We start from the raw sequence: 12,488 nt of genomic DNA, 5'->3' as shown, positions 1-12,488 counted from the left end.
TCCCAGCTGCTTTCTGCCAGGGAGGGAGGGGAAATGCATGCACTTCATGTGCTCTCCAGCATCTCAACACAGGGCTGCAGAAAAAAGCAGCACTGAAAAAAAAAAACCCACAATAGATCTATGAATGCACCCATGCATCGGCCAATGCTGATACACTTAAAATAAACGCAAATATCGGCACGATATATAGGCTGGCCGATGTATTGGTTGAGCCTTACTTTAAAGAGGCAGTTGCATGGTCCTATCTCACTTTTATGTGAGATATGGAGGTGTACTTACAAACATGAAGTCGTTTTAATGGTCAAAAACGTCCCAGTTGCTACAAACGAGCCAATATAAATGTCTCATCACTGACGCTCTCGTCAGCTGCGCTGTTTCAGACCAAAACCACACCCACAGAATACGGACTATCTTGTGATTGGACAGCCAACAAGAGCTTATGAATATGAACATCTTGCCAAAGTACCTTTACCTCTTATGGCACATTTCCACTGGCTCTACTCGCCTTGCCTCGCCACGCCATGGTTTAAGTAGCGTTTCCTCTAGCATAGTATCTGGTACCAGGTACTATTTTTCCAAGCATGGTTAAAAGCAGGTACTATGCGATGATTGGTCAGAATGCCGGCCACTGACTAGCCAGAGTCCCGTCACAGGCAGAGACGTCCCACACAGAAATCAAGCCAAACAGCGCCAAATTGTAGATCACTTAAGAATTTAAAGAATTTAAAGAATTTTATTTTTTATTTCCTAACCCAGGAGTCTTTTAAAGTGGAGTGGTCTATTTAGGGACTATGTACTTAGGACTTGTACATAGACGGACTGTTTGCCAGTTTCTACCAACTACACTCAACCTGGAGAGGTGGGGGACAGAAAGGGGGGAGAGAAAGGACAAGAGGCAGATGAGGTAGAGACAGAAGAGAGAGTGAGACCAGGAGCAGATACACAACAATGGATCAAGTTATGCTTGTGTGTGAGTGTTGCTAGTGTGTGGTTACTAATGTGTAGAATGGAGATTGTGTGGAGAAAAGGAGGAATAAAATTAAATAAAGGAAAAAGGGGGCAAGGGAAAAATCGGGGGGTTACAGAGCAGAGGAGGGAGTTGTCTGGTAATATGTATGGCTTATAGTATATATGATAAATAATTGCAGACATTCTAGCTATATTGTATAAAAGCAGAAAACCAGTTTTCTAATCACAAAATGCCTGAATCCTGCAGCAAAAAATAAGAATAAAAGCATTAGATCGTACATATGGGACGATATGCCACACTGGATTCTTAAATGTAGGGGAGACTGGGGTAAGATGAGCCATTTTTCATAGTTAGGATAACTAATATATCTGCATATACTTCAGGATGTTGTGCATCCGTTCAAACAAACAGAATGAGTGTAAACATAACTGTTTCCATAATATAGCGTGTCCAAAAAAAGTGGTCTCGTGGCACAACTTACCCCGTGTATGGGGTAAGTTGAGCATTGGAGCGGGGTAAGTTGAGAGGCCCCTCCTATCCCCCTCATGCGGAGGGGTCCAGGTGGCCCTCTCAGATGTGTTCTGATTTATTATCACCTTCACTATTTAATTACAACATGTCAACGAACGTGATGATTATACCAACTCCTCAAACAAAATGAAGTGAAAACAATTAATTAGGATGTTTTCCTGCGACTGTTCAGCCATGACAGACTGGGAAGTTAAAGCCGGGCCTTGCCCGAGGAAGTTTCCCATCTTTTTATCTGTTTGTCTGATTCACTGCTCTTAAGAATCTGCCAGCATCTGCTGAGGACCATGTCCTCTTAACAGAAGCAACTTTTCCTTGACACTAATGTAACCACCAAGAGTAATAAATGTGTGACTTTGCGACGTGACTGATTAAAGGAAGAGGGTGATGATTTATTATGCAACAGAAGAGTATATTCAATTGAACTGTGAGTCACAAGAGGTAGACGACCAACAAAGAGAAGTTAAGTGTACGCTACACACAGCACAAGTTAAAACAAGAAATGATATGTTACAGCAGCACATCACCACAACCAATTCAACTGCCTGTAGTCTATTAGGTGTGCTTACATTGTTTCGAACCTTAAACCTATACAAAGGTGCCTGTTGAATATAAATCTTATTTTTGCCGTTATTAAGCATCATTTAACTAGTTCTATGATGATCAGCATCATGACAACAGGATCATGTCAACATGTGATCACAAAATGATTAATTCTTAGTTGATTATTTGTTGATAATATGCTTATATTGAGTGTCTTTAAATGCATCAAACTTCAAATAAACAGACTGTAAATGTATTTTTATTTTTCCACAAAAACAATGAAATGCACACATCATCAGTGTATGAGAAAAACAAAACAAAATACTGTAAATAATAAATACTAAAACATCATCAATACATTGAACACACAGCAATTAGAATCAAATACAGTGATCTCCACCAACACTGACACATTATCCGGTAACACTTCAGGGCAGCACTTAGCTGCCAAACACTCTACAGCATTCTTCTCTGTACTCAACTACATGCCAGGATTCTTCAGTATTGATCCTAGGCAGCCCATGGTCATGTGGAAGAGAACTGGGCTTGTACGAGAGGCAAGTCAAGGACTAGTGTGCCCCTGAGCAAGGTACCCAATCCCCCATAAAGATGGGTTATATGCAAAGGTCAAATTCACTATCAATAATTGGTGCATGTACAAAATAAAACAAATTGTATTTTCCAAATAAAGCTCTATTGAAAAAAAAAAATGAAATGTGTGAGTGATTTTACTTTGAAATGGGAACACAGTCAGCCACATTTGTCGAATGAGAAGGGGTCGACGATTCGTGTGGCAACTGAGCGGACAACAAATCCACTCTCCACACAGGATCCAGACCCTCAATTGAGACACAGCTAGTGACTAGAATGGCTCTGTCGCCAGACTGGAACACAACTGTTGGGGATTAGTCACTGCATATTTTGGTGCTGTTATCTCAGTTTAGACACCATCATTGACAGAACACATCATGATATTTAGGCTTTCCAAAATTCTTTGCTTTGCTCAAATAAAACTGCAGCACAATGGACCCCCATACTGCAGGTGACCCGATCCAGTATTATTTTCATCATTCTATGCTGCTGCATGGATAAATTACATTACAGTACTATAAACATTTTAGAACCAATTCAGAACTATCTTGACTAAACCCATAACTTAACGTAACTGGTATATATCAGCTCCTGGTCTCTTTCTTCTGTTTCCACTTTGCCTCTCTCTTTTTACTTTCTCTCCCCCACCTCCCCTCTGTCCCCCATTTTGTCCTTTGACTCCAACCAGTTGAGACAGATGGCTGCACATCTTTGACTCTGTTTCATTCAGATTATTCCTGTTTCAGGGTGGGAGATTTTTTTTAACTGTATTGCTTAAAATCCTCTTCACACCCTGATTGTAACCAATTAATGAATGCATTGTGAAATGGACAGGCCTGTAAAAACACCATCCAATCATATTGAATGGCCCGAGTTAATTGATTGGATCGTGATGCATCAATCAAACTGCCATTTTTTTTCCTCCACTGATGCCTAATGTTTGCTCTTTGTGTGAACTGTTGGGTTTCTCTTCTCTCCACAATTATTGTAACTATAATTATAAAGGTTTCTGCCTTACTATGTACAGTACTTTGAGATAATGTGTGTTGTGATTTGTTAAATAAAATTTCATTGAAAAATACTTTTACGTTTTATTGTTCACTAGATGATAGACTGCATGGTCTGGCTGACTGTCAGTACCATTATTAGGGAACATCTACCCTCCTGAGGTTCGGGCATCATTACTCATCAATTACTTGTTGTTCTCCTAAGAAAAGACTAAGGGTTAATTTGTCCCACGGGTGTGTGTTAACATAATTATCCTTTAATGAAAGATATTTGTCTTTGTTGTCATGATAATGTGTGACTCTGCAGGAATCTAGTGTGGGTAAAATATGGCGTGTGGGTCTGCAGTCCTGCATTCTGGCTGAGCAGCATTCTGAATGGGAATCACTGACTCCATTTTGCGTCCTTTGCTGGTGTTTCAATATGACCAGAATCACTAATGTTGTTGTCAGCTGACTCCATCCATGATTTTCTTTCACCTCTCTTTTGAGCTTGCCTGATTTAGTGCGACGACTACACTTGCTCCTCCACCTTGTTGGGCTCCACGTCCACTGTAGGAGCCACCTGCATAGGCTTGCAGCAGTCGGCACAGACGTACTTGAGGAAGCAGAGGTAGGCACTGCCAGACATGACAACCGTGATAATGATGATAATGGTGGCGCCGAAGGCTGGAGACACGGCATCTTTGAGCACAGACTTGAGGCCTCCCATGCTGATACCACTAGAGCCACTGCTCAGCAGGCTGTCATCAGGCTCACTGACAGCTTGACCTGGAAGACACAAAATTAATTCTTTTTATGAATTACACTAAAGGGCTTTTATTTAATTGTTGTTTTGGTGTTTGTCAACATGTTGTTTTTGCTCTTGGTTTACAGGCATTTCCTTTGAGGTTACCATGAGGACATCACAGGCCTATCCACATAGACACAGAACAAAATATATACGATCTTTTTCACGAAATGTTTTATGGTGGACATATATTAATTAAACAAGATCTGCTGAGTATATCGAAATTGAGGATATGCTACCGATTTATAGGATGAGATGTGAAAGTGGTATCTGAATCAAACTTTAACCTCACCACTGCCCAGCTGGGTATCAGCAGGTATTTTGATGAAAATAACACAAAAGCATTGAAACACTTGATTCTGCACAAAGATTTGTATAACTTTTAAATACAAGTGATGAATCATGCATTGTTTTTATTTGTATGAACAGCAGACAAATAACTATTTACAAATAACTATTTACATAGTCTGAAAAAAGGAACAAACAGAACAAGGTCGGGACGGAAGATATTAAAGATGCCTTACACAGTAAAGTGTGAGGCTTTTTCTGAATTTGATAGCGAAGTTTGAGCCTTGCTTCCACACTTACGTGGCTTTGAAGCTCTTCTCCAAGCAGTCCTGACAACCCCCCCTTGTCACGGCTTAGCAAGAAACCCAGAACGAGACTCTGACTGACGAAAGAAAAAGTTTATTTGAGATGAGGGAATGCGGGGAAGGAAGGGTGCTGGTCCGGGGGGAGGGGGGATGACGGCTGGAGGGCTTGAGGTGATGGCTGGGCTGGCAGACGGGCAGGCAGGAAGGACTGAACAAAAGACAAACAGGTTCAAATTTTGCACCGACTGGCAACAGAGTACAGTATCTAAAGGTTAGCTCGAATAGTAGTCTTCTTCCAACAAACCGTGTACACTGAGTGACGATCCGGCAGAGACTGAAGGTAGGGACAGGAACTAAGTGCAGACTGGGTGATGAGCTGATGGAAACCAGGTGGCTTGATTGCAGCAGAAGGGCAGGTGTGGAGTGGGAGGTAGGCAGGTCCAGCAGAGGTGACAGAGTGCAAGGGGGGAGGGGAAGGTGACAGGCAGACAAAAACAAACACCAAAACTGTCATGAGGCTGGCCTCATGACAGTACCCCTCCCCCGACGGACGCCACTGGGCGGCCCACCAGGCCCGGGTTTCTCAGGGTTAGCTCGGTGGAAGTCCTGAACGAGAGCAGGGTCCAGGATGAGCCGGCGGGACACCCAGCATCGTTCCTCGGGCCCATAGCCCTCCCAGTCGACCAAGTATTGAACGCCACGGCCGCGGCGGCGACAGTCCAGGAGACGCCGAACAGTGAAGGCGGGATGGTCGTCAATGACCCTGGGGGGAGGAGGAGGGGGAGGAGGGGGAACCAGCGGACTGGAGACAACAGGCTTGACAGCAGACACGTTGAACACAGGGTGAACCCGAAGGGTCCGAGGTAGCTTCAGCCGAACAGCATTGGGGTTAACAATCCTCAGAATCACAAAAGGGCCAATAAATCTTGGGGACAGTTTCTTAGAGTCTGTCTTTAAAGGGAGATCCTTGGTGGAAAGCCATACCTTGTCTCCAGGAGCATAGCAGGGCGCAGGGGTGAGATGGCGGTTCGCTTGGCGCTTGTAGCGGTCAGAGGCTTGGAGTAAGGCAGAGCGTGCACGGTGCCAGGTCTTGTGGCACAGGCGGGCATGGGCTTGGACTGAGGGTACTGAAAGCTCCTTCTCCTGTGAGGGGAATAGGGGAGGCTGATACCCAAAAACACATTGGAATGGTGACATACCTGTGGCAGATGAAGGCAACGTGTTATGGGCATACTCCACCCACGGAATTAGCGTCGACCAGGTTGAGGGGTTGCAGGACAACATGCAGCGGAGTGAGGTCTCTAGATCCTGGTTTGCCCTTTCCGCTTGACCATTAGATTGTGGATGGTATCCTGAGGATAAACTGATGGTGGCTCCAACAGAGGAACAGAACGCCTTCCAGACAGCGGAGGTGAATTGAGGCCCACGATCTGAAACTATGTCTGAAGGAAGTCCATACACACAGAACACTTCTGACCAAGAGATCAGCTGTCTCCTTGGCCGAGGGCAGTTTAGGTAGAGGCAAGAAACGGGTAAACTTACTGAAACGGTCAACAACAGTAAGGACTACCGTGTTGCCAGCAGAGGCGGGCAGACCAGTCACAAAATCCAGGGCCAGGTGTGACCAGGGACGTCGGGGCACCGGCAGAGGATGCAATAATCCAGCACTGGGTCGAGTTGAAGACTTGTTTTGTGCACAAACAGGACAAGCAGACACAAAAGATTTGACATCTGCAACCATTGATGGCCACCAAAAACGACGTCTAAGGAAGGCAAGTGTTCGACTTAACCCTGGATGGCAGGTAAGTTTTGAAGAATGGGCCCATTGCAGTACTGCGGGCTTTACAGAGTCTGGGACATACAGCCGACCCGGAGGGCCATTACCTGGGTCTGGTTGTGTCTGTTGGGCCTCTTTTACCTCCTCTTCAATCCTTAGAGACACCGCAGCGACTAAACAGGACTCCGGGATGATGGGTTCTGGGGGCTCGATGGGGCCATCCTCCCTCCCAAACATACGGGACAGGGCATCAGGTTTCGTGTTTTTAGAACCGGGCCTGTAGGTCAGAGTAAAGTTAAATCTACCAAAAAATAGGGCCCACCTGGCTTGACGAGCATTGAGCCACTTAGCAGACTGGATGTACGCCAAGTTCTTGTGGTCCGTCCACACCGCAAAAGGCTGTTCCGATCCCTCTAACCAGTGCCGCCATTCCTCAAGAGCCAGCTTCACAGCCAAGAGCTCACGGTTGCCCACATCGTAGTTCCTCTCTGCTGGAGATAACCGGTGGGAGAAAAATGCACAAGGATGGAGCTTACCATCCATGGCGGCGCGCTGAGAGAGGACTGCTCCCACCCCAATGTCTGAAGCATCCACTTCCACAATAAACTGCTTCTCCCGGTCCGGCTGGATGAGAACTGGTGCAGAAGTAAAATAATCCTTGAGCTTGAGGAAAGCTGCTTCAGCGGCGGGCGTCCACTGGAAAGGCTTAGAGGTTAAGGTTAGTGCAGTTAGCGGGGCAGCCACACGACTATAATTTCGGATGAATCTTCTATAGAAATTAGAAAATCCAAGAAACCTCTCTAACGCCTTACGACTGCTAGGGCTGGGCCAAATCAGGACTGCCTCTACCTTGGCTGGGTCCATCCTCATCTGTCCTTCAGCGATGATGAAGCCCAGGAAGGAAGTTGACGGGGCATGGAACTTGCATTTATCGGCTTTCACAAAGAGCCGATTCTCCAACAGTCTTTGGAGAACCTGGCGGACCTGCTGGACGTGTTCTGACAAACTCCTAGAGAAAATGAGAATATCATCCAGGTAAACAAAGACAAAACGGTGCAACATGTCCCTGAGGACATCATTTACCAGGGCCTGGAAGACGGCTGGGACGTTGGTGAGCCCAAATGGCATAACCCGATACTCAAAATGGCCCAGAGAAGTGTTAAAGGCCGTCTTCCATTCGTCACCGTCCCGTATCCTCACCAGGTGGTATGCATTACGGAGGTCGAGTTTAGTGAACACCGTGGCCCCCTGGAGTGAGTCAAAGGCAGAATTCATTAACGGCAAAGGATACTTATTCTTTATGGTGATATTGTTTAACGGGCGAAAATCAATACATGGTCGGAGGGACCCATCCTTTTTACCAACAAAGAAAAACCCTGCTCCAAGGTGTGACGAGGAGGGACGAATGATGCCAGCAGCCAGGGAGTCCTTTATATACCTCTCCATGGCCTCCCGCTCAGGCTTGGAGAGACTGAATAGGCGGCTACTGGGAAGGGGAGCACCAGGCAGGAGATCAATGCCACAATCATAAGGACAATGAGGGGGCAGAGACAGAGCACGTTCCTTACTGAATACCGTCTGGAGGTCATGGTATTCGGGTGGAATGGAGGCTAGATTAGGGACTTCAGGCAGGGTTTCAGGACTGGGCACCGAAAAAGGAGGGGCTGATAGCAAACAACTCGCATGGCAATGAAGGCTCCAACTCTCCTGTCCTCCAATCAACTTGGGGATTGTGTTGTGCTAGCCAGGGGAGCCCGAGAACTAAAGGGACTGAAGGCGAGTCAATTAAGTAAAAGCTAAGGCTTTCCTGATGATTACCAGACAGAAGTATTTGCACTGGTACAGTCCTCCGAGTTATGCTGGCTAAGAGTCTACCATCTAGTGCGCTTGCTTCTAGTGGCTTATCCAGACAGATAGAAGGCAAGTTTAACTGCTTGGCAACAGTGGCATCAAGGAAACTCTCATCTGCACCAGAATCTAGAAGAGCAGAACAATCCAGGGACTGACCTTTCCACGACAAAGTCGCATGTGCTTGTGCTCGGGGTCGGGGAGAGAGAGGAAGGGAGGTGTGGCTCGACAGGATTCTCCCCCTCACTGACGAGCCTGGTTGTTTGACGAACGAAGAGGACAGGAGGCCAGGAAATGCCCAGGTTTCCCACAATACAAGCAGCTGTTACTCCTCATGCGACGCTGACGCTCCTCGGGTTCCAGATGGAAACGTCCCAGCTGCGTTGGCTCAGGTGAGGGATCCCTTCCTAGTAAACCAGGGACTGAGCCTTCCTCACCTTGGTGCGCGCGGGATCCTGAGGCTGATGGAGAGTGCCCTGGGGTGGCAGTGGGTGGGCGCCGCTGCCTCTCTCTTCTCCGCTCTCGCAGTCGATTGTCTATGCGGATAGCCAGGGAGACTAGACCCTCAAAATCAGAGGGCTCCGGGTAGGAAACAAGTTCAACCTTGATTGAATCATTTAATCCGTGACAAAAAACAGTTTGAAGAGATTCATTGTTCCAGCCACTTTCAAGGGACAGGGTACGAAATTCAACTGAAAATTCTGCCACACTACGCATACCTTGGCACAAGGAGAGTAACCTCTTGGAGGCCTCCTGGCCACGAACTGGATGGTCGAAAACCTTCCTCATCTCGGTGGTAAAGGCAGCATAGGAAGCGGTGACTGGAGACTGCTTCTCCCACAGAGCAGCCTGGGCCTGGGCTGCTGCTCTGTGGGAGAAGCCAAGCAACTCTCGACTGCTCCGTTGAGTAAGACTGGGGCTGTTGACTGAACACAAGATTGCATTGTAACAGAAATTAACGACATAATCCAAAATCACCCTCATATCGATCCGGGGGAGGAACCCAGGGCTCCTTAACGGGAACAGAAGTGGACACTGCTGGAGTTGGGACTGGTGGCCTTGTCTCGGAACTGGAGGGCTGATTCACCTGATCCCGGATCTCCATCACCCGGGTGGTGAGCTCTCTGAGGCTGTCCATTACCTCCTTCAGTGCCAGGGTGTGCTGTCCAAGCAATATGCCATGGTGGGAGACTGCCTGGCGGACTGGGTCAGTGTCTGCTGGGTTCTGCATGGCCGGATCGTTCTGTCACGGCTTAGCGAGAAACCCAGAACGAGACTCTGACTGACGAAAGAAAAAGTTTATTTGAGATGAGGGAATGCGGGGAAGGAAGGGTGCTGGTCCGTGGGAGGGGGGATGACGGCTGGAGGGCTTGAGGTGATGGCTGGGCTGGCAGACGGGCAGGCAGGAAGGACTGAACAAAAGACAAACAGGTTTAAATTTTGCACCGACTGGCAACAGAGTACAGTTTCTAAAGGTTAGCTCGAATAGTAGTCTTCTTCCAACAAACTGTGTACACTGAGTGACGATCCGGCAGAGACTGAAGGTAGGGACAGGAACTAAGTGCAGACTGGGTGATGAGCTGATGGAAACCAGGTGGCTTGATTGCAGCAGCAGGGCAGGTGTGGAGTGGGAGGTAGGCAGGTCCAGCAGAGGTGACAGAGTGCAAGGGGGGATGGGAAGGTGACAGGCAGACAAAAACAAACACCAAAACTGTCATGAGGCTGGCCTCATGACACCCCTCCCCTTTAATAAACACACAAAAAAATAGATGGTGACTTGCTGTTATGCCCGACATGTTTACTGTGTGTTAGCTTTGGAGCTATGGAGACGATTAATGTTGCATAGATAGAAATAAGCAGACCGGGTAATATTATTGATGTGAGAGTGGAATGACAATGAGCAATTGAGGATGACACCCAGACTCATCCAGACTGGATAATGTAGATTTGGGTTTTGAGTTACCATGTTTACAGGGACGCCCTGAAACTTTATAATGACGATCAATAAGAAGTTTTTGGTTAGTTTGACTGTACAAAATCATGAATGCTGCCTGATTGTAGCTCAATACAGAAATCTTGTATTATAACATACTGAACAAATGTAAAGCCTCAGAGCTTCTTTCATTGGTGGTGGTGCTACTACCCTTGGTGTCTCTTTTCTTAGGTGCAGGTACTGACTGCTGATTGGAGAAGGAAGATTGGGAGGAGTATAAAATGGCCGCCGCTTGAGCTGTTCTTCTCTTGGCCCTACTCCCAACAGCACCATGGCTTTGTTCTGTCTAGTTGGTATTTGTATTTATTGTTGAAGCTTTTGGGTCCATCAATCCAGGTAGAGGTAAGGGTGGGTAGCTCTTTTCTTTAAAGCTTTTTTTCTCCTGTTTATTTTATAGGGAGTCAGGTCACAAACCTGTATTTTCATTTTCTTTACTTTTGATAGGGAAGTTAGGTTGGGATATAGATTGTTTAGTTTGTTGTTTTGAGAAACGCTCACTCTGATGATAATTGCTACCATTGTCTTCTTGGAGTTTTATAATAAATGATTATTTGTGAGCTCCAGCTTTGTAGCCTTGGTCGTCCTTGGGAGTGGGGAAAGAGGGGAGCAACTTTTCATGTTAGGCACGGTTCCCCTAGGCCGGTCATAACAACAGTATGTTATTGATGACAGAAAGTGAATTTTTTTCCATATCACCCAGCCCCTAGCTTCAACACAATGAAACAAGTGAAACTGATTGGTGCTAACCTAATATATACCTAATATACTGTCAGATCTCCTTGTGGTCCAGCTTCCTTCTCCAGATCAGGGAGTTTGACCCCACACAAGCTGTAATGTTGTGGCGAGTAACGGTGTTTAAGTATAACAGCGTTAACGGCATTATTTTTTCAGTAACGGAGTAATCTAATTAATTACTTTTCCTATCGTTGCAACGCCGTTACCATTACTGAGAATGTAAAGTGGCGTGTTGAGTTACAATTCGGTTGAATGAAGCGCAGCGGTGTCGGGCTATCTGACAGCCACAGCGTTTTTTTAAGTGGAAATATCGACACTACTTCTCCTGAGGTAAAAGGAAAGAATGTATATGCAACGTGCACACTATGCCCTATGTTTATTTTCAATGCAATGATATACAGATACAGAGATTTGCACTACTGAAAGGCCACATTTTTCCTTTGTTTCTCTTTACCCAAGTTTACATTTGTGTGTCAATTGTGCCCTTCAATTCAAAGTTCAAATAAATACCAAATGTTCTAAAATAGTGTACATAGGGTTTTTATTCTTCATTCAGGTATTATAAACAATTTGTGCCTTGTATTGGATTTACGGCAATCTGCCACCTGGTTGTCACTCCTTGTCCTCTATCCATTTGGCTGCATTGATCAATAGCAATAATATCAAGGTCTATGGTTACGAAAAAGTGTTAGAGCCTTTGATTACTGATGTCATAACATTGGAACAACATTGGAAAAATTTGAAGGGGACATTGTTGTATGTTATTGCCGATATACCCTTGGTGCACACAGCATTGCTGCTTTTGTAGAGAGTTTTTCTGTCAGATATGCTTGCAGGTTTCATACAGCCGGTAAGTTAGAAATTCAAGACAAGGAAGTTGGAGCTGGTGGTTTCTCTCTGAGAACTGAAGAGATTCACACAAATTATCTAAAAATCCTTGAGGAAAATTCCTTGAACAACTGTTATGGTGTTAAGACTAAATGTGTTCTGTCAGAAAAACTTTCCACTTTCAATGTTATTTGTGGTTTCCCTCCAGGGAATAGTTCCGGTTGAAATAACACTTTAAACCAGGCAATAGAAGATTTTCCCTATAAATGGACAGTTTTTTTGAAACTC

The 12,488-nt window shown here is 45.7% G+C and overlaps 1 protein-coding gene across 1 annotated transcript; it reads right to left on the bottom strand.

Annotated features, from left to right (window-relative positions):
• Nucleotides 1-3,445: 3,445 nt before the first annotated feature.
• On the bottom strand, nucleotides 3,446-9,875 carry LOC122765317. Its single transcript, XM_044019493.1, has 3 exons — nucleotides 9,703-9,875; nucleotides 9,364-9,656; nucleotides 3,446-4,407 (listed from the first exon to the last, which is right to left on the bottom strand). The coding sequence occupies exons 1-3, from the start codon at nucleotides 9,873-9,875 to the stop codon at nucleotides 4,151-4,153; spliced, it is 723 nt and encodes a 240-aa protein (XP_043875428.1). The 3' UTR covers nucleotides 3,446-4,150.
• Between the last annotated feature and the right edge of the window lie 2,613 nt (nucleotides 9,876-12,488).

Source organism: Solea senegalensis, linkage group LG2 (genome assembly GCF_019176455.1).
Source record: "Solea senegalensis isolate Sse05_10M linkage group LG2, IFAPA_SoseM_1, whole genome shotgun sequence".
NCBI classification, from domain to species: Eukaryota; Metazoa; Chordata; class Actinopteri; order Pleuronectiformes; family Soleidae; genus Solea; species Solea senegalensis.
Note: the sequence above shows the minus strand (reverse complement) of the source record. Positions and strands in the feature narration are given on the sequence as shown.

Excerpts from the sequence above, each read along its gene's own strand:
- LOC122765317 (XM_044019493.1), bottom strand. The coding sequence starts at position 9,875 with ATGCAGAACCCAGCAGACACTGACCCAGTCCGCCAGGCAGTCTCCCAC. Across the intron at positions 9,657-9,702 it reads CCCTCCAGTTCCGAGACAAG|GAGCCCTGGGTTCCTCCCCC; the intron begins GCCACCAGTCCC and ends GTTCCCGTTAAG. Across the intron at positions 4,408-9,363 it reads GTTACTCTCCTTGTGCCAAG|GTCAAGCTGTCAGTGAGCCT; the intron begins GTATGCGTAGTG and ends TGTGTCTTCCAG.